At 43.9% G+C, this 20,789-nt stretch overlaps 2 protein-coding genes across 4 annotated transcripts in view; one reads left to right on the forward strand and one right to left on the reverse strand.

Annotated features, from left to right (window-relative positions):
- Window positions 1-53: 53 nt before the first annotated feature.
- ccdc150 (coiled-coil domain containing 150) lies at window positions 54-19,203 on the forward strand. Of its 2 annotated transcripts, XM_021588335.3 has the most exons (26): window positions 54-243; window positions 686-1,048; window positions 1,215-1,393; window positions 1,557-1,625; window positions 1,778-1,894; window positions 1,967-2,096; window positions 2,230-2,273; window positions 2,380-2,472; window positions 4,610-4,717; window positions 4,835-4,959; window positions 5,085-5,262; window positions 6,030-6,098; window positions 6,278-6,370; window positions 13,250-13,333; window positions 14,010-14,117; window positions 14,208-14,399; window positions 14,482-14,651; window positions 14,722-14,815; window positions 14,918-15,066; window positions 15,190-15,316; window positions 15,446-15,637; window positions 15,996-16,064; window positions 16,150-16,281; window positions 16,447-16,533; window positions 16,723-16,899; window positions 18,830-19,203. In XM_021588335.3, the coding sequence occupies exons 2-26, from the start codon at window positions 688-690 to the stop codon at window positions 18,974-18,976; spliced, it is 3,294 nt and encodes a 1,097-aa protein (XP_021444010.3). In that variant the 5' UTR covers window positions 54-243; window positions 686-687; the 3' UTR covers window positions 18,977-19,203. The 2 variants fall into 2 exon arrangements, with proteins under 2 accessions (XP_021444010.3, XP_036820989.2); XM_036965094.2 differs by lacking the exon at window positions 54-243 and having other exon boundaries at window positions 514-1,048.
- Window positions 19,038-20,789, reverse strand: part of LOC110507149 (endothelin-converting enzyme-like 1) — a 36,093-nt gene continuing 34,341 nt past the window's right edge. Inside the window, exons 17-18 of one of the 2 annotated variants that reach the window (XM_036965095.2) lie at window positions 20,627-20,703; window positions 19,038-20,518 (exon numbers count right to left, since the gene is read on the reverse strand). In XM_036965095.2, coding sequence (XP_036820990.1) covers window positions 20,419-20,518; window positions 20,627-20,703 — 177 coding nt within the window. In that variant the 3' untranslated portion in view covers window positions 19,038-20,418. Of the gene's footprint in view, window positions 20,704-20,789 lie in introns of both variants that reach the window. The other variant, XM_090223852.1, reaches the window with a different exon arrangement.

Below are 20,789 nucleotides of genomic sequence, written 5' to 3' on the forward strand. Positions count from 1 at the left end.
TTGCAAAACGTTAATTGAACGAAATGGTGAGGGACCTACATGAGTTTGTCCAATAAATCTCGTTTCGCTGTGTTTCCGTAATGGAATACGCCCCAGCTCGAGGCAGTTGCAACTTGCGCTGGTCCACCAGCGGTGGCCTTGTGATTTTACGAGGCAGTTTCCGAGCGCGGTCGGTTTAAGGGGAAGCTGTTAAGACGCGTCGCTATAGAAACAAGTGCAGGAAGTTGCTGCAGGCGATTTCTGGTAAGCAGTATTTTCTGTAATCAGGAGTGTTGTGATACGTATTTTAGGCATTTATATTAACGTTACTGAATGATGGTGCATATATTGGTTTTCACATTAGGAAGTTGTGCGGTTGCTTGGCTCATGTTTAGACGCAAGCTAATGTTAACTTTAGCCAAAACTGTGATTTAGCTAGTACTATCGGTCGTCGGTTCAAATGTTGCACGGGCGGGACTATTGATTCTGGCTTGATACTGACGGCTTGATGGTGTTCGTAAGCACACTAACTACGTTAGTTCGTTAACTTAACAAGCCAGCATATTTGTTTACCTACTTGTCAAACTAGCTAGGTTTATTGCAACCGATGCATTTTACTAAAGTAAAGATGTTCGTCAGTGCATATGTGGGCATCATATGCGCATCTTGATGCTGTGCCCCTTTTCTACCCCCTCCTGCTCACCAGTAATGTCCCGCCCAGTGATCCAGCCCCTGAGTGCAGGGGCCACTGCCCCAGAGGCGTTGTCCCTGCTACACCAGCGTCTCTTGGTGGCGGAGGAGCAGGCAGAGTCTCTCATCAGAGAAATGGGCAGTCTGGGAGTGTCTAGAGAGCAGCTCCTGGAGCCCGTGGAGAGGGACCCCATTCAGCGTCCCATTAGCCCCGTGAAGATGCACCATGCCCTAAGAGAGCCCGGAGGAGAAGGGCTACTGTGGCGCCAGTGTGATGGGCTAGTGAGCAGGGTATGTCGCATGGAGAGCCTCCTGCAGACCCTCAAGCTCACCACTTTTCGCTTGGAGACTGAGAGAGACCTGGATCCCTCACACTCAGGTAATGGCTTTGACAACCTGAATCAAAACAATGTCACAAACACATTAGGGAAGTCAGTCATTTTATATTTTGCTAATGATGTGTCAACACCATTCTGTTCCTTTTTGGCTCAATCAGTCTTTCTCTTATTTCCTATCCATATCTGTCCCTCTGTCTGCCTGTGCAGCCCGTCTGAAGGAGCAGCTGTCTGCGCTGCAGCAGGAGAGTGATGAGGAGCAGCGGGTCTCCAGAAGGGAGGTGATGCGGCTGAGGGACCTGCTCCGCGAGGCCTGTTTGGACAGGGACGAGTCCCGGGGGGAGGTGCAGAGACTGGGGGAGGCCCTGGAGGTCGCCACCACCTCCAAGGTACCCAGACCAACCACATTCCATCCCTCAGCAACACACAGTCTTTATGTCAGAGTTTACCCACCTTTTGTTTACTAATACAGCCAAGATGAGTATATGGCAAATATAGGCATTTTCTGATATTTAGATAATAACCCTATACGTTCTGGTACTGTTGTTGCAGATGGATGTGGCTCTGGCTGCAGAGGAGCTGAAGATGGTCAAAGTCCAGATGAGTGAGAAGCTGCTGCAGGTGCGGTCACTGTAGGGGCATCATGGGACAAGGTGGTGGAGTAGGGGATGTCACATGGGCCATCTGACAGAGAAGGGAATACATGACTCGTGATTTACCTGTGTACTTTAACAAAAAAACCTTCAACTCTAATGATCCCTAACCTTTTTTAGCTGAAGGAGCAGATGTCCCAGGAGTCTGCTCGGTCTTTTGAGAATGAGAAATCCCACAGTGCACTACTTCAGAGGGTGGAGGAGATGGAGAGAGTGGTGGAGATGGAGAGAAGACAGGTAGGGTAGGTGTGAACAATACAAGTTGAGAAAGAAAACAACCATTGATATCCTGTCCCTCTCTGACGCCAGGCCCACACAGTGCAGGCAGACTGCCATGCCCTGCGTTCTGATGGACAGGCCACTAGACAGAGACTACAAGAGGAGAAGGACAGAGGCCACAGGCTGCAGGAGCAGTGTGAGCAGCTCAAAGGGCAGGCAGGTTAGCAACACTGCATTGTGGATGTTTTCATATTCTGCTTTACAGTGTGGTCCCGTCATTTGATGTGCTAGTGTTCCTGAATGACAGATTTCATATGGACAATTAAATGGTTGATCTCTTCATCTATTTACAGAGGTAAAAGATTCCCTTGTTTTGGAGTTGACAGGTGAACTAAAAGTAAGTGCCAGCACTTGAGTGATATCAATCAAATGTGTTGAGTGTGTCTACCTGAGTGTGTGTTGTGTATGCAGTGTGTGTTAATTAGTGTGTATTGTGTATGCAGAGTGCACGGCTAGCCCTGCAGAAGCAGCAGCAAGAGAACAGCAGGTTACTGAGAGATGGGGGAGATCTGAGGACTGCAGCTGACAAAGTCCAAGTCAGTGGCCCAGAATATACATATTATACATTAAAGGCCATTATAAACCGGGTGGTTTGAGTTCTGAATGCTGAAAGCTGTGGTATACCAGACCGTATACCACAGGCTTGACAAAAAATAACTTTTTACTGTTCTAATTTTGTTGGTAACTAGTTTATAATAGCAATAAGGAACCTCAGGGGTTTGTGGTATATGGCCAATATACCACAGCTAAAGCCTGTATCCAGGCATTCCGCGTTGTGCTTAAGAACAGACCTTAGCAGGGGAATATTGGTTATATACCACACCTCCTCGGGCCTTATTGCTTAATTATACCATGGCATTGTTGAATACTTATTTCTTATTGGCTTGAAGGTCATTCTAGAGCGTTCATTATTTCCCTATAACGCACAGTATTTTTGCACGGTATAATTCAATGGCTATAGTTCATTCTTACGTGTTCTACAGTTGAAGTCGGAGGTTTACATACACCTTAGCCAAATACATTTAAACTCAGTTTTTCACAATTCCTGACACTTAATCATAGTAAAAATTCCCTGTCTTAGGTCAGTTAGGATCACCACTTTATTTTAAGAATGTGAAATGTCAGAATAATGGTAGAGATAATTATTTATTTCAGCTTTTATTTCTTTCATATTTTTGTTTCATCAGACCAGAGGACATTTCTCCAAAAAGTATGATCTTTGTCCCCATGTGCATTTGCCAACTGTAGTCTGGCTTTTTTATGGTGGTTTTGGAGCAGTGGCTTCTTTCTTGCTGAGGGGCCTTTCAGGTTATGTTGGTATCGGACTCGTTTTACTGTGGATATAGATACTTTTGTACCTGTTTCCTCCAGCATCTTCACAAGGTCCTTTGCTGTTGTTCTGGAATTGATTTGCACTTTTCGGACCAAAGTACGTTCATCTCTAGGAGACAGAATGCGTTTCCTTCCTGAGCGGTATGACGGCTGCGTGGTCCCATGGTGTTTATACTTGCGTACTATTGTTTGTACAGATGAACGTGGTACCTTCCGGCATTTATACAAATATTCACAAAAGCTCTGACGAAGGCCGAGCTTTTTTTATTAAATATCAGTGATACTATCAAGAGCAGTGTGCAGTTTCCTTTCTCCTTCATCTTGTTCAACTGTTGCCATGCACCTGCAAAAAAGATTGCTCAGATGTATGAGTGCCTTTTGAATTTTGACCTTCAGGCATTTTAAAATTGCTCCCAAGGATGAACCAGACTTGTGGAGGTCTACAATTTATTTTCTGAGGTCTTGGCTGATTTATTTTGATTTTCCCATGATTTCAAGCAAAGAGCCACTGATTTTGAAGGTAGGCCTTGAAATACATCCACAGGTACACCTCCAATTGACTCAAATGATGCTGGAATTTTCCAAGCTGTTTAAAGGCACAGTCAACTTAGTGTATGTAAACTTCTGACCCACTGGAATTGTCATACAGTGAATTATAAGTGAAATAATCTGTAAACAATTGTTGGAAAAATTACTTGTGTCATGCACAAAGTAGATGTCCTAACCTACTTGCCAAAACTATAGTTTGTTAACAAGACATTTGTGGAGTGGTTGAAAAACTAGTGTATGTTAACTAAGTGTATGTTAACTTCTGACTTCAACTGTATGTTTGAGCTGCTTTTGAATTGGAAACATTATTGGCTTTGTTGAATGCCATTATGAAAATTGAAATCTAGGACTGATGGTTTGATTAACTAGCAAAACTAGCAAGTCTTTGTTTGGTTATCATGGCAACTGCTGTGGCTATCTAGTAAACCCCCTAGCAACTTCATTGGATGTTGAACACATTTCTACTGGCAAATTAACACATTTCTAGTGGCAAATGTGGTAAATTATGGCCATGGTATTAAAGGGATAATCACCTTGGGACTTTATGCATCTCTCTGGAAAATAATGTAACTCTGTGGAAGGTCAGTTCCACTCCGCTGGCACGTTGTAGAACACACCTTCTACGTCATTCATTCTTTTCCATACAATGCATATCCCATCGTTGGCTATCCCTTATTTTTATTTTTTAAATAGATTGCAGTATATTTCTAAGACCATGTGTAGATTACCATTTAATCATGAAAAGTCTCAGGAATAAATGGTGACATTTTGCTCACTCATTTCCTCTCACAGGCATTTAACAACCAGTTGGAGAGTCAGTGCTCTGACTTGAGTTCAGCCCTACATTCTCTTACTGTGGAGAAATCCAAGCTATTGACTGAACACCAGGCTAGCATTAAGGTACTGCCTCTAGCCCTCCACTCACTCACTCACTCACTCACTCACTCACTCACTCACACTCTTTCTCTCTCTCTCTAGTACAGGCTACATGTTATTCTGTTCCTGTGTCTCTCTCAGGCAGAGAGAAGTCGTGTGACCAAGCAGTTGCAGGAGCAAGACCTCCTGCTGGATGCAGCCAGACGCAACATCCAGGCAGAACTGCAGGGGGCGCTATCAGCTAAAGTTAAATTGCAGATGGAACTGTGGGTGCTAAAGCTAACTGCAAATACTCATAGGAATGAATAATCTCTATGAATGAATAGGCTCTCAATGATAATGCTAGCCACACACATCCACTAATAACAGCCCCTCTCTTTCTGCTCCACAGGGAGACTCTGAAGGTTGACCACACCCAACTACTTCAGAGTTCCACGGTTGCCCAAGAGACTGTTGCCACTCAGCGGGAGCTGTTGGAGTGTACCATTGAGAGGCTGCGGGGGAATCTGAACTCGGCTGTAAAGGAAGGGGAGGTCATGAGGACAGACCGGGACTGTGCAAAGACTGAGGTGCAGCTGCCTTGTCTCTTAGAAAATACATAACCTAAGAGTACAAGGTTGTGTGTTAGAAAAATTACAAGATGTTTACTACTGTTTATGCATCGAATGGTTGTTTTATGCAATAGAATAGTACTCTTAGTACTCATCTGTGTTTGTGTGAACTGAGAGGTGCCTCTGAGGCTTAACGCTGACAATTGATTTATGAATGGTTTGGTTTCATAGAATACATTTCATAGAATGAGTTGGTGTTTGTTTAATGTAAGGTACCAGGGAGAGATGGCTCAGGTATGGATAATGATGAGAGGAACCTTGTCTTAGGGGCCAAACTCTGGTTTCTATACAATAACAACAGTCTTCACAGCAAATGCTATCTGTCTGGGGGATACTCCTCTTTCATATGTCAAGTCTCACCCTTTGACCCATTCCACACATCTGCTGTTTGTCATGTAGACTAAGAGGGTGTATCTTTGCTCTAAAATATATTTGTGTTCTTTCTATGTCAGAGCTCTCAGCATAACACTCAAGAGTGTTGGGTTGACCAGCCTCATTATTAAAGAGCACTTACTCTATTCTCCCTTATTAATACGTTTTGAAAAAATGTATATCCTGATTGGTGATTGACCTTGTCTCTCCTCGTTATTGAGAATTTCCATGACTATTTTAGAATTTCCACGACTATTTTTAAAGCTTAACTGAGCTTTGCATTGTCTCTTTTTATAGTTTCTGTGGATGTCCTTAAATGTTATGCCCCTATCTCCACTGTTTTTGGGTCACAGATGTGCATTGTGGTCACCAAGCTAGAGGGTGAGAGGAGTGCTTTGGAAACACAACTCGCTAATGTCAAGGTACTGTACTGCCAATGATCTCTGACAACGATTCAGACTGATCTCAGACCTGTATGAAAAGGATCTCAGACCTGTATGAAAAGGACCTCCTCATTCACAGTGAACACACTTCTTGTCTGAATCTGACCATAGCTTTCTTAACTGTCCTCTGTCCACTTTGCATCCTGTGTGATTGACAGCTGGAGGCAGGATCTCTGAACTCCACCTTGCAGAAGCAGGAGGAAGAGAATAGGAGGCTCATGGGAAAACTGGCTGTCATAGAGCATCAGCAGGTAAGAGATCCATTCAGTATCTAGAGACTGAGGTCACACTAAAATTCATACCAAGATGGCATAGCAGTCAGACGTAAATATATATATATATATATATATATATATATATATATATACACAAAGGACGTCTTTCTTCGCATATCTTTTATATATTTTCTTTTCCAAAAACTCAACTTCAAAACACTCTCCTGCAACCCGCCTCACCAATAAAAAAATAAAATAAAAAAAAAGTATTATTTACCTCATCTGAAATCCACAATAGAAGCTAGCCAGAAGCTAGCCAGTTTACTGGCTAACGTTTGTATTCAGCTAACCACTGTTTGTGGTCATCAGCTATCCTTTAGCTCGAAAGCTATTGCCAGTTTTGTACAACGCGACTCAGACCAGAACATACCGGACCTATTTTTCTCTCCATATCCCTGGATTTCAACCCCAAGCTCTGGACATTTACACTTGGATCTTGCAGCTAGCTAGCTGCTATCCGTGTGACTATTGGCTTACGTCGATCCCGGAGCAAACATAAATTATTCCGGAGCTAGTCCTGGGCTACAATCACCTATCCGGCCCCGTTTTACTGCCGATGCAGAGCCCCAACGTGCCTTCACGACTGGACTACCGACGTTATCTGCCCGAGGGAGTTATCCAACTGGCCCCTCCGTCGCGACGTTACCTGAACGCCCATCTGCGGCCCGCTAATCGCTAGCTGTCTTATCAGCTGCTATCTGAATAGGTCTATCGGACAATTTTTCTTGGGTCACTATAACTATATATTGCCAATTGGATTGATCCCCTCTACCACACAGAACCCCACTAATCTACCGACGGAAACGCACGAGGTGGCTAAAAACCTCCATCCTATGCTAGCTTGCTACCGATGGCCCGGCTAGCTGTCTGAATCACCATGACCCCAACCAACCTCACTACTCACTGGACCCTTATGATCACTCGACTAAGCATGCCTCTCCTTAATGTCAATATGCCTTGTCCATTGCTGTTCTGGTTAGTGTTTATTGGCTTATTTCACTGTAGAGCCTCTAGCCCTGCTCATTATATTTTATCCAACCTCTCAGTTCCACCACCCACACACGCGATGACATCACCTGGTTTCAATGATGTTTCTAGAGACAATATCTCTCTCATCATCACTCAATACCTAGGTCTACCTCCACTGTATTCACACCCTACCATACCTTTGTCTGTACATTATACCTTGAAGCTATTTTACCGCCCCCAGAAACCTCCTTTTACTCTCTGTTCCGGATGTTCTAGACGACCAATTCCAATAGCTTTTAGCCGTACCCTTATCCCACTCCTCCTCTGTTCCTCTGGTGATGTAGAGGTGAATCCAGGACCTGCAGTGCCTAGCTCCACTCCTATTCCCCAGGCGCTCTCTTTTGATGACTTCTGTAACCGTAATGGCCTTGGTTTCATGCATGTTAACATTAGAAGCCTCCTCCCTAAGTTTGTTTTATTCACTGCTTTAGCACACTCTGCCAGCCCGGACGTTCTAGCCGTGTCTGAATCCTGGCTCAGGAAGACCACCAAAAATTCTGAAATCTCCATCCCTAACTACAACATTTTCAGACAAGATAGATCGACCAAAGGGGGCGGTGTTGCAATCTACTGCAAAGATAGCCTGCAGAGTTCTGTCCTATTATCCAGGTCTGTACCCAAACAATTTGAACTTCTACTTTTAAAAATCCACCTCTCTAAAAACAAGTATCTCACTGTTGCCGCCTGTTATAGACCACCCTCTGCCCCCAGCTGTGCTCTGCACACTATATGTGAACTGATTGCCCCCCATCTATCTTCAGAGCTCGTGCTGCTAGGCGACCTAAACTGGAACATGCTTAACACCCCAGCCATCCTACAATCTAAGTTTGGTGCCCTCAATCTCACACAAATTATCAATGAACCTACCAGGTACCACCCCAAAGCCGTAAACACGGGCACCCTCATAGATATCATCCTAACCAACTTGCCCTCTAAATACACCTCTGCTGTTTTCAACCAAGATCTCAGCGATCACTGCCTCATTGCCTGCATCCGTAATGGGTCAGCGGTCAAACGACCTCCACTCATCACTGTCAAACGCTCCCTGAAACACTTCTGTGAGCAGGCCTTTCTAATCGACCTGGCCGGGGTATCCTGGAAGGATATTGATCTCATCCCGTCAGTAGAGGATGCCTAGTTATTTTTTTTTAAAATGCCTTCCTCTCACCATCTTAAATAAGCATGCCCCATTCAAGAAATTTAGAACCAGGAACAGATATAGCCCTTGGTTCTCTCCAGACCTGACTGCCCTTAACCAACACAAAAACATCCTATGGCGTTCTGCATTAGCATTGAACAGCACCCGTGATATGCAACTTTTCAGGGAAGCTAGAAACCAATATACACAGGCAGTTAGAAAAGCCAAGGCTAGCTTTTTCGAGCAGATATTTGCTTCCTGCAAAGTTCTGGGACACTGTAAAGTCCATGGAGAATAAGAACACCTACTCCCAGCTGACCACTGCACTGAGGATAGGAAATACTGTCACCACCGATAAATCCACTATAATTGAGAATTTCAATAAGCATTTTTCTACAGCTGGCCAGGCTTTCCACCTGGCTACACCTACCCCGGTCAACAGCACTGCACCCCCCACAGCAACTCGCCCAAGCCTTCCCCATTTCTCCTTCTCCCAAGTCCAGTCAGCTGATGTTTTGAAAGAGCTGCAAAATCTGAACCCCTACAAATCAGCCGGGCTAGACAATCTGGACCCTTTCTTTCTAAAATTATCTGCCGAAATTGTTGCAACCCCTATTACTAGCCTGTTCAACCTCTCTTTCGTGTCGTCTGAGATTCCCAAAGATTGGAAAGCAGCTGCGGTCATCCCCCTCTTCAAAGGGGGGGGACACTATTTTTTTTTTACTTTGTTTTTATTGTAGGAACACAAAGAAAGTACAAATAAAGTCAAATAAAATTTAAAAAAAGATGTTGCAGTGCACTTCATACCTTCATCATCATATCATATTAGTTTAGTCTTTGAATTAGTCCTTTTCCAAGTACGAAACCCATTTTTCCCAGTATTCTTGACCTCTCTCCTGTTGAGTTCTTAAAGCAAAGGTCATACGCTCCATGTGGTGTATTTCTTCTACAATGTCTATCCATTGTGTCACTGTGGAAGGGTCTTTTTGTAGCCATATCCTAGTGATAGCCTTTTTACTGGCTGCCAGTAGGACCTTTTAAAAGGTACTTTTCTCTATTGTTTAAGTTATCAGGTATTTCACCCATGTACAAAGAAATTAATGTTTGTTCTATGTCAAATCCCATTATTTTTCCAATGTTAGATTTTATTTCTCCCCAGTAAGTTTCGATTGCGGGGCAAGTCCAAAAGATATGAGAGTGGTGAAGGGGGGGGGGGCACTCTTGACCCAAACTGCTACAGACCTATATCTATCCTACCCTGCCTTTCTAAGGTCTTTGAAAGCCAAGTCAACAAACAGATTACCGACCATTTCGAATCACACCATACCTTCTCTGCTATGCAATCTGGTTTCAGAGCTGGTCATGGGTGCACCTCAGCCACGCTCAAGGTCCTAAACGATATCTTAACCGCCATCGATAAGAAACAATACTGTGCAGCCGTATTCATTGACCTGGCCAAGGCTTTCGACTCTGTCAATCACCACATCCTCATCAAGGATATCCTCATCATCAGACTCGATAGCCTTGGTTTCTCAAATGATTGCCTCGCCTGGTTCACCAACTGCTTCTCTGATACAGTTCAGTGTGTCAAATCGGAGGGCCTGTTGTCCGGGCCTCTGGCAGTCTCTATGGGCGTGCCACAGGGTTCAATTCTTGGACAGACTCTCTTCTCTGTATACATCAATGATGTCGCTCTTGCTGCTGGTGAGTCTCTGATCCACCTCTACGCAGACGACACCATTCTGTATACTTCTGGCCCTTCTTTGGACACTGTGTTAGCAACCCTCCAGACGAGCTTCAATGCCATACAACTCTCCTTCCGTGGCCTCCAATTGCTCTTAAGTACAAGTAAAACTAATTGCATGCTCTTCAACCGATCGCTGCCTGCACCTGCCCGCCCGTCCAACATCACTACTCTGGATGGTTCTGACTTAGAATATGTGGACAACTACAAATACCTTGGTGTCTGGTTCGACTGTTAACTCTCCTTCCAGACTCACATCAAACATCTCCAATCCAAAGTTAAATCTAGAATTGGCTTCCTATTTCACAACAAAGCATCCTTCACTCATGCTGCCAAACATACCCTTGTAAAACTGACCATCCTACTGATCCTCGACTTTGGCGATGTCATTTACAAAATCTCCTCCAATACCCTACTCAATAAATTGGATGCAGTCTATCACAGTGCCATTCGTTTTGTCACCAAAGCCCCATACACTACCCACCACTGCGACCTGTACACTCGTTGGCTGGCCCTCGCTTCATACTCGTCACCAAACCCTCTGGCTCCAGGTCATCTACAAGACCCTGCTAGGTAAAGCCCCCCCTTATCTCAGCTCACTGGCCACCATAGCAGCACCCACCTGTAGCATGTGCTCCATCAGGTACAGTGCCTTGCGAAAGTATTCGGCCCCCTTGAACTTTGCGACCTTTTGCCACATTTCAGGCTTCAAACATAAAGATATAAAACTGTATTTTTTTGTGAAGAATCAACAACAAGTGGGACACAATCATGAAGTGGAACGACATTTATTGGATATTTCAAACTTTTTTAACAAATCAAAAACTGAAAAATTGGGCGTGCAAAATTATTCAGCCCCTTTACTTTCAGTGCAGCAAACTCTCTCCAGAAGTTCAGTGAGGATCTCTGAATGATCCAATGTTGACCTAAATGACTAATGATGATAAATACAATCCACCTGTGTGTAATCAAGTCTCCGTATAAATGCACCTGCCCTGTGATAGTCTCAGAGGTCCGTTAAAAGCGCAGAGAGCATCATGAAGAACAAGGAACACACCAGGCAGGACCGAGATACTGTTGTGAAGAAGTTTAAAGCCGGATTTGGATACAAAAAGATTTCCCAAGCTTTAAACATCCCAAGGAGCACTGTGCAAGCGATAATATTGAAATGGAAGGAGTATCAGACCACTGCAAATCTACCAAGACCTGGCCGTCCCTCTAAACTTTCAGCTCATACAAGGAGAAGACTGATCAGAGATGCAGCCAAGAGGCCCATGATCACTCTGGATGAACTGCAGAGATCTACAGCTGAGGTGGGAGACTCTGTCCATAGGACAACAATCAGTCGTATATTGCACAAATCTGGCCTTTATGGAAGAGTGGCAAGAAGAAAGCCATTTCTTAAAGATATCCATAAAAAGTGTCGTTTAAAGTTTGCCACAAGCCACCTGGGAGACACACCAAACATGTGGAAGAAGGTGCTCTGGTCAGATGAAACCAAAATTGAACTTTTTGGCAACAATGCAAAACGTTATGTTTGGCGTAAAAGCAACACAGCTGAACACACCATCCCCACTGTCAAACATGGTGGTGGCAGCATCATGGTTTGGGCCTGCTTTTCTTCTGCAGGGACAGGGAAGATGGTTAAAATTGATGGGAAGATGGATGGAGCCAAATACAGGACCATTCTGGAAGAAAACCTGATGGAGTCTGCAAAAGACCTGAGACTGGGATGGAGATTTGTCTTCCAACAAGACAATGATCCAAAACATAAAGCAAAATCTACAATGGAATGGTTCAAAAATAAACATATCCAGGCGTTAGAATGGCCAAGTCAAAGTCCAGACCTGAATCCAATCGAGAATCTGTGGAAAGAACTGAAAACTGCTGTTCACAAATGCTCTCCATCCAACCTCACTGAGCTCGAGCTGTTTTGCAAGGAGGAATGGGAAAAAATTTCAGTCTCTCGATGTGCAAAACTGATAGAGACATACCCCAAGCGACTTACAGCTGTAATCGCAGCAAAAGGTGGCGCTACAAAGTATTAACTTAAGGGGGCTGAATAATTTTGCACGCCCAATTTTTCAGTTTTTGATTTGTTAAAGAAGTTTGAAATATCCAATAAATGTCGTTCCACTTCATGATTGTGTCCCACTTGTTGTTGATTCTTCACAAACAAATACAGTTTTATATCTTTATGTTTGAAGCCTGAAATGTGGCAAAAGGTCGCAAAGTTCAAGGGGGCCGAATACTTTCGCAAGGCACTGTATATCCCTCTGGTCACCCCCAAAACCAATTCTTCCTTTGGTCGCCTCTCCTTCCAATTCTCTGCTGCCAATGACTGGAACAAACTACAAAAATCTCTGTAACTGGAAACACTTATCTCCCTCACTAGCTTTAAGCACCAGCTGTCAGAGCAGCTCACAGATTACTGCACCTGTACATAGCCCATCTATAATTTAGCCCAAACAACTACCTCTCCCCCTACTGTATTTATTTATTTAGCTCCTTTGCACACCATTATTTCTCTCTACTTTGCACATTCTTCCACGGCAAATCTACCATTCCAGTGTTTTACTTGCTATATTGTATTTACTTCACCACCATGGCCTTTTTTTGCCTTTACCTCCCTCATCTCACCTCATTTGCTCACATTGTATATAGACTTATTTTTCTACTGTATTATTGACTGTATGTTTGTTTTACTCCGTGTAACTCTGTGTTGTTGTATGTGTCAAACTGCTTTGCTTTATCTTGGCCAGGTCGCAATTGTAAATGAGAACTTGTCTACCTGGTTAAATAAAGGTGAAATAAAAAAAATTAAATCTTTAAATCTGCCCATCCATAGTGAATGTATGTTTGTATGTAACATGCTTTCTCTATTTTCTTTCTCCATCCTGACCGTTTCCTCTTTCCCCTCACCTCTCAACTCCTCTTTACTCAGAATGCTCAGCAGCAGGTGGAGCAGATGCTTAAGGACCTGACGGATAGTAAGAACAACCTGGCCTATGAGAAAGGGAAGCTACAGGTAAGGAGTTTACACTAAAACCATTGGTGGAAAAGGTACCTGATTTATCATACTTGAGTAAAGGTAATGATACCTTTATAGAAAATGACTCGCATAAAAGTGAATGTCACACAGTAAAATACTATTGGAATAAAAGTCTAAAAGTATTTGGTTTTAAATGTACTTAAGTATCAATAGTAAATGTAATTGCTAAAATATACATACGTATCAAAAGTAAAAGCATCAATCATTTCAAATTGCTTACAAACATTTTCTTGTTTTAAAATTGTATTTATGGATAGTCAGGGGCACACTTCAACACTCAGACATAATTGACAAATGAAGTATGTGTGTTTAGTGAGTCCATGAGATCAGAGGCAGTAGTGATGACCAGCAATGTTCTCTTAATAAGTGTGCGAATTGGACAATTTTCCTATCCTGCTAAGCATTCAAAATGTAACGAGTACTTTTGGGTGTCAGGGAAAATGTATGGAGTAAAAGGTAAATTATTTTCTTTAGGAATGTAGAGGAGTAAAAGTACTCAAAAATATAAATTGTAAAGTACAGATACCTTCCAAAACTGCTTTAGTACTTTAAAAGTATTTTTTCTTAAGTATTTTATACCACTGACTAAATCACACTGGCCATACCTCTTAATGTGTGTGTGTTTCCTCCTAATGCTCTTCTTCTCAACCAGACCAGGGTAGATCAACTCCAGGAGGAGCTGCAAGCTTTAAGGGACACCCATGTAGAAAGTGTCCAACAATGCAAGCTGAGCTCTGTGTTAGAGAACAAGTACACACAGGTACACACACTCATGGTAGTAATGTGGTAATGTAGTAATGTGTCAAAAACAAGGTGAATCCCTAACATACACCTGTCTACTCCCTTACAGGTCAGCTCTGAAATTAGCACCCTGAAGACAACCTGTCATAAACTGGAGGCTCAGCTCAGACAGGCCCAGGCTGAAGTCCAGGTGAAGGAGGGGGAGGCGATGTCGGTGGTGGCAGCCAGAGACGAAGCTCTGCGGGACCGCCAGGCCCTGAGGGGACAACTGGACAAACTGCAGAAGCAGCACAGGGACAAGGTCAGAGGGCTAGTAAAATGGTTACCCAACCTGGGTCCTGGACAGCACTAACCCACCTGATTTGGCTCTGTTTGTCCTGTAGCTGTGTGAGCTGGAGGGCTGGCTGGGTGTGTCTCGTCAGGGTGGGGGCAGTGTGGCTCAGACCCTGGAGAACGTTTTGGTCTCCCACTCCCGTCTGCAACACAACACTGAGACAGTACAGAAGGAGCTGGGGAGACGAGAGCAGGAGCTGGCCTCACTCAGGAGAGACAGGTCTGTGTGTATGTGTGTCTGTGTTGTGCATGTATATGGGTGTATGTTTTAACATTCATGTATTTTTCAGACTGCAGGGTCAGCGAGAGATTCAGAAGCTACAGGCAGAGGTGGAAAAGCTCCAAGACATCATGGCAACAAGTAACTCCAAGAAAAACAAAATGGTAACTACATCATTAATGAGTCATATACACACATACCCACAAACCGCTCTTAGCTTTCAGTAGTAATAATAGTAGTTTACAAAGATATGTTTGATTGTCTAGCTGGAGCCCTTGCGTAAGGCCCTGGATGTGGCAAGGCTAGATAACAAGAAACTAGCCCAAAGTTTAGAGCAGGCTGTGTTGGCCAACAGCACACTGCAGGCCAACCTGGACCGAGCCAGAGACCAACACCAGAGCACCATCACACAGAGGTAACTAACAGGGACTAATGTGGATAGTGGGAGTTTATTTAAGTGTGGTTTAAATACGTAAAAGCGTACATGGTTACTTTGCATGAATGTGACATTCATGTCTATATTTTGCATGTATGTCAGAGAGGTGGAGCTGGCTGAGGCCAGGGCAGAGATTGGTCGATGGTCAGAGCATCTGGAATCGATGAAGCTTCGGATGAGGAAAGAGAGGGACTCCATGAAGAGGTTGTCACAGAGAGAAATCTCAGAGGTACTGCACACTCTCTCATACACCATCGCTTCTGTCCATCAGTCAGAACTCTAAATATCATCCTTCCTCTTTCCTCACCCCTCTTTATTTATCTTTCCCTTCTGTTTGTGTGTGTCTCTCTCTCTTCAGTTGAGAAAGGCTCTTGAGGACTTGTCATCTAGGTCAGGTGACCTCTCCAGGGCAAATCGGGAGCTGCGGGAGAAGACCTCTGAGTTGGAGAAAGTGGTGTCCAATCAGAAAGCCCGTCTCAGAGATCAGAAGACACAGCTCAAGCAACACCTAGATAATAGAGCCACTCTGGGCAACTCTCAGAAAATAAAAGTATCTACAGTACTGTCTACTATATCAAATCAAAGTGTATTGGTCGCGTACACATTTTAGGAGATGTTATAGAGGGTGCAGCAAAATGCTTAAGTTTCTAACTCCTAACAATGCAGTAAAATGTCAAACAAGTACACATAATCATAGTAATAATAATAATACAATAAATCTTAATGTCTGACTAGAAATGTTCTGCGCAAATAATGTAAGAATTAACACACAAAATACTAAAAAATACTTCAAAGTTAGCTAGGAGTCAGAAACAGGGTGGCTGGGTCTGTTAGTGCCATCTTGTGGACAAGCACCTGCTAAACCAGATGTCCTATTTTTGTGACTCATGTTCTCCCTCTGCACTCAGGACATGGAAGGTGAACTAAAGAGCCTCAAGACCTTGAAGGATCAGTATCAGAAGAAGAACTATGAGCAGGTAGGACACCTTACTCACACTTTGTACACCTGTGGATGTTTACAGAATGGTATACATCAGTCACCATTGTCCTGTCTGTTTTCAGAGTGAGTTGATCCAGCAGTTCCGGTCTGAGACATTATCCCTCCAACGGGAGCTACGGCGCCTGTCCTCCAGCCAGGAGGGGGAGCTAGAGGCTGAGAGGGAGCTGAGACACGTCATGCAAGACAAGTGTCAGGTTAGCAGGGGTTACGTATCTCTGTCATAAGCCAGCCTCGCTTAATTCAATGTTTTTAAATGGCTTAATTTAATCTCCTTTACTTCTTGACTTTGATGGCATATTGAGAGACAGCCATGTCTGTTTATAGTCTGCATATGTGTGTTTCTGTGTTTGTCTGAGCAGAGGCTGGAGGAGAGCATCAAGAAGCTGCAGGAGGCCAAAGACCAGGCAGAGCAGAAAATGAAAGAGGTCAGCCTGGAGTCACAGCAGGTAATCTCTCCCTCAACCACCCAGTCATTTGTCCTGCTCTCTCATCTTCATCACCTCCTTGCTTGGTCATTAATTATCTTACTCTGTATCTCCGTCTGTAAAGCGTGTACACCCAAATAGCCCCTGACGGGTGAGTGAAGTTGAACTGAATTGGAATTCTCCTGACATCATGCTTGATCCCACACTCAGATATCAGAGAACCTAGAGGAAGCTCACAGTTGGTTCCGGTCCAAGTTTGACAGCCTGAAGAGTGATGGAGAGCCAAACAGATCCATGGGGGACGAGGAACCACAAGAAAATGGAGACCACACCCCGGGAAGCAGTAAAGGGGGTGCACACAGTTCATCATGCAAACGCAACAGAAAGGTGCTTTTCTCTCATATCACTTCATCAACTCTCACTAATAATGAGTCTGCAGTCCTCTCAGCTTTTATGCCTTCTTTGTTTGGTGTTTCAATGGTACCTCTTTACCACAGTTCTCCCAAAGTGACTCCATTAAACTCAATGAAAGAGACTCTAGGGAGTGCTAAAATCCCTGAGTGAAAAGTATGTCTTAACTGGCTGAGAAATTCAGAGAATTGTCCAATATGTAGGAGTAAGAATTACAGTTATTCATTAACTTATAAATAGTCCTCAAACCTCTTAGCTCTATTGGGTAATTGTTTGGTTCTCTTGGGGGGGGGGGGGGGGGGGGGCTTTAAAGAGCTGAGAACTTTCTCGGCTGCAGACACAGACTGTTCACATTTTTCAGGGAAGGACATTTCTGTTAAAAAGGAGGTACTGAGTAAATTTCTGTTAAAAATATCTCATTGTAGTGCTGATTTTAAAGCCCTCCACCAAAGTTAACAAAGACGACGTGCAGAACTATAGCTGGAAAAACATGTCAGGGTTTGAACCATCCAATTTGATATTTTTGAATTACGGCCATGACTTTGCCCTGAGCATTTTTTATGCACGCACCTTATTGAAAGCCCTTGGTGGGAATTTTAACACCAGTTGTGTAATCCAAATAAATTTATCAGACACTTTATGAAAATGGCCTGAGGTGTTCGTCTCAATGGCTTTATTCTGTGTCTTGTCAAAGAGAGTGGTGTTGTCTTCCAGACAGTTACCCAGTGGCTATGGGGATGTGTATATGAACAGGGGATGAGAGTGGTGTTGTCTTCCAGACAGTTACCCAGTGGCTATGGGGATGTGTATATGAACAGGGGATGAGAGTGGTGTTGTCTTCCAGACAGTTACCCAGTGGCTATGGGGATGTGTATATGAACAGGGGATGAGAGTGGTGTTGTCTTCCAGACAGTTACCCAGTGGCTATGGGGATGTGTATATGAACAGGGGATGAGAGTGGTGTTGTCTTCCAGACAGTTACCCAGTGGCTATGGGGATGTGTATATGAACAGGGGATGAGAGTGGTGTTGTCTTCCAGACAGTTACCCAGTGGCTATGGGGATGTGTATATGAACAGGGGATGAGAGTGGTGTTGTCTTACAGACAGTTACCCAGTGGCTATGGGGATGTGTATATGAACAGGGGATGAGAGTGGTGTTGTCTTCCAGACAGTTACCCAGTGGCTATGGGGATGTGTATATGAACAGGGGATGAGAGTGGTGTCTTACAGACAGTTACCCAGTGGCTATGGGGATGTGTATATGAACAGGGGATGAGAGTGGTGTCTTACAGACAGTTACCCAGTGGCTATGGGGATGTGTATATGAACAGGGGATGAGAGTGGTGTCTTACAGACAGTTACCCAGTGGCTATGGGGATGTGTACTTGAACAGGATGAGAGTGGTGTTGTCTTACAGACAGTTACCCAGTGGCTATGGGGATGTGTATATGAACAGGGGATGAGAGTGGTGTTGTCTTACAGACAGTTACCCAGTGGCTATGGGGATGTGTATATGAACAGGGGATGAGAGTGGTGTTGTCTTCCAGACAGTTACCCAGTGGCTATGGGGATGTGTATATGAACAGGGGATGAGAGTGGTGTTGTCTTCCAGACAGTTACCCAGTGGCTATGGGGATGTGTATATGAACAGGGGATGAGAGTGGTGTTGTCTTCCAGACAGTTACCCAGTGGCTATGGGGATGTGTATATGAACAGGGGATGAGAGTGGTGTTGTCTTACAGACAGTTACCCAGTGGCTATGGGGATGTGTACTTGAACAGGATGAGAGTGGTGTTGTCTTACAGACAGTTACCCAGTGGCTATGGGGATGTGTACTTGAACAGGATGAGAGTGGTTCCGGACGTAGACTCATAAGTTCTCTATTTTACTCTTGTCATGCTCCAGACTCGGTGTGATAGCAGGCCTCCAGAACCTCCAGAGTGGGAGAGATGGACATCCACCATGCAACGCTGGGAGACCAAGAGAGAGCTGGCTCGCATTGCAAATGGATACAAACCTGGTGGGATACATGCACTGACACACTCACAATAAGACACGCATACTGTATAGTACACACACTGGACCAAGGCACATGGAGAAACCAACCCCTCACACAATGATCCCTTTTATTTATCCAAAACATTGAACACCAAGAAATATGAGCGAGATAGCAGCTGAGAACTGTGATGTCATCCTTTTATCTCAGTCTGCACTGTGTAAAGCTGGTTTTGAACATGCTGTTTTCAGAATAAGAACTGTACAATTATAACTTATACAAAGATTGTTCTTATTTTTAGATTCTTCATACAAAATTATAATATTACTGTGTACAAATGTTTTTTTGACTGGATTCACAGTTTTGTATGTACAGAGGATAGATGATTTGTTATGACATTGATCCTTCCTTTGAAAGCTTCTTGGCTGTGCAGGCCAGGGGCATTCAGAGTGAGTATGCGCTGTATCAAGGAAGGCCCATGAGTTAACATAAACCAATAGGAAGGGCTCAGAGTCCATAATGTCCAATAGGATGGATGATGTTGTTCAACAGGTTCATGCTTCTATCTTAAACACAATCGTCATGCTAAAGAATCCATACTCTGGGGTGTGACAGTGAGACATTGGGAGATTGGAGTCTCCGGTGGATTGAGAAGCATAGTTCACCTTGATGTACACTAAGGTGTGAGGGGTTAATGGTTCAGACAGACTAGTCCATGATGTTCCATCACTATTATTTGCCACTGGGGACACACTTAGCTACAAATCCTGAGCAAAAGGTCACTATGGATTCAAAACCGTACAAACGCACAGTAACACCATTCCGATGGCGTCCACAAGGCCAGACCGGTAACAACAGTCAAGACGAACAAGGTCTCCACATCGGAGACCACTTCTCTGTTCAGCCACTGGACGGCAGCACAGTGTCCACTATTTACCTCATAGAAAAGACTCCCAAAAACTTTGGCAGGCAAAACACTGATCTGAGTGAATGCAGTCCATACTGGCAGTACAATCCCTTCAATATGATTTAATAACGCTCTTTACTACTGTCAACATCTGATGTTTAAGTGATTCAAATAATTCATGAATTGACATGCCAATTCAAAACCAAAAAGTAAATATAAATAAATTATGTGCTTGACTTGGATTGAAATAGGTGCCGGTACTCATTTTGGGTACAGGAGCTCCACAATACTTTGAGCTAATAATATTCTATAAGAGGAACAGGAGCGGTAGAACATTTGAGGTGCCAGTACTCTGTACCAGTGACCTCCTGCCCAAGTCAAGCACTGGATATGTACATGAGTAGACAGTGAAGTGATCATGGTTTTGCCTGGTGGTGAGGACATTATTTGCTTGCAAATTCTGTGATAAGAGAAAAAGGTAGTCCCAGGATTGAGATGGAAGTGAATCTGAACAGAACACCTCACAGATTAGTGAGGAGAGTTGAGGTCACAGGTAAGTTCTAGTTGTTGGTGGGTGGAGGAGTTCAGAGGTCACCATACAGAACACTTGTTAACAGGATGCATGGGGGAACCCTTTGGACAGTGAAACACTCGGGCAAACTCATCAAACTGGGACACGCTGCCAATCACCCTGCAGGGGTGGAGGGGAGAGATAATGGTCCAATCAGAGAGGCGATTCATATTATGTACGGCCTGTGATAGGCTGATGCACATCAGAAAAGTGAGGAAGTGTATGTACCTGTAATGCTCTGGTGCGTGCTTGTCAGTCAGTAGCTGCAGGTATATGGACTGAGACCGTCTCTTCATACACCAGTTCTAATAGGAGACAGTTTACAGTAAAAAATATCGTCTTTACTCCCACTGCAACAACAAAAAGATTCCCAGGCCGAAACAACACTACA

This window comes from Oncorhynchus mykiss, chromosome 27 (genome assembly GCF_057628025.1).
Source record: "Oncorhynchus mykiss isolate SJ-2025 chromosome 27, ASM5762802v1, whole genome shotgun sequence".
Classification (NCBI taxonomy): domain Eukaryota; kingdom Metazoa; phylum Chordata; class Actinopteri; order Salmoniformes; family Salmonidae; genus Oncorhynchus; species Oncorhynchus mykiss.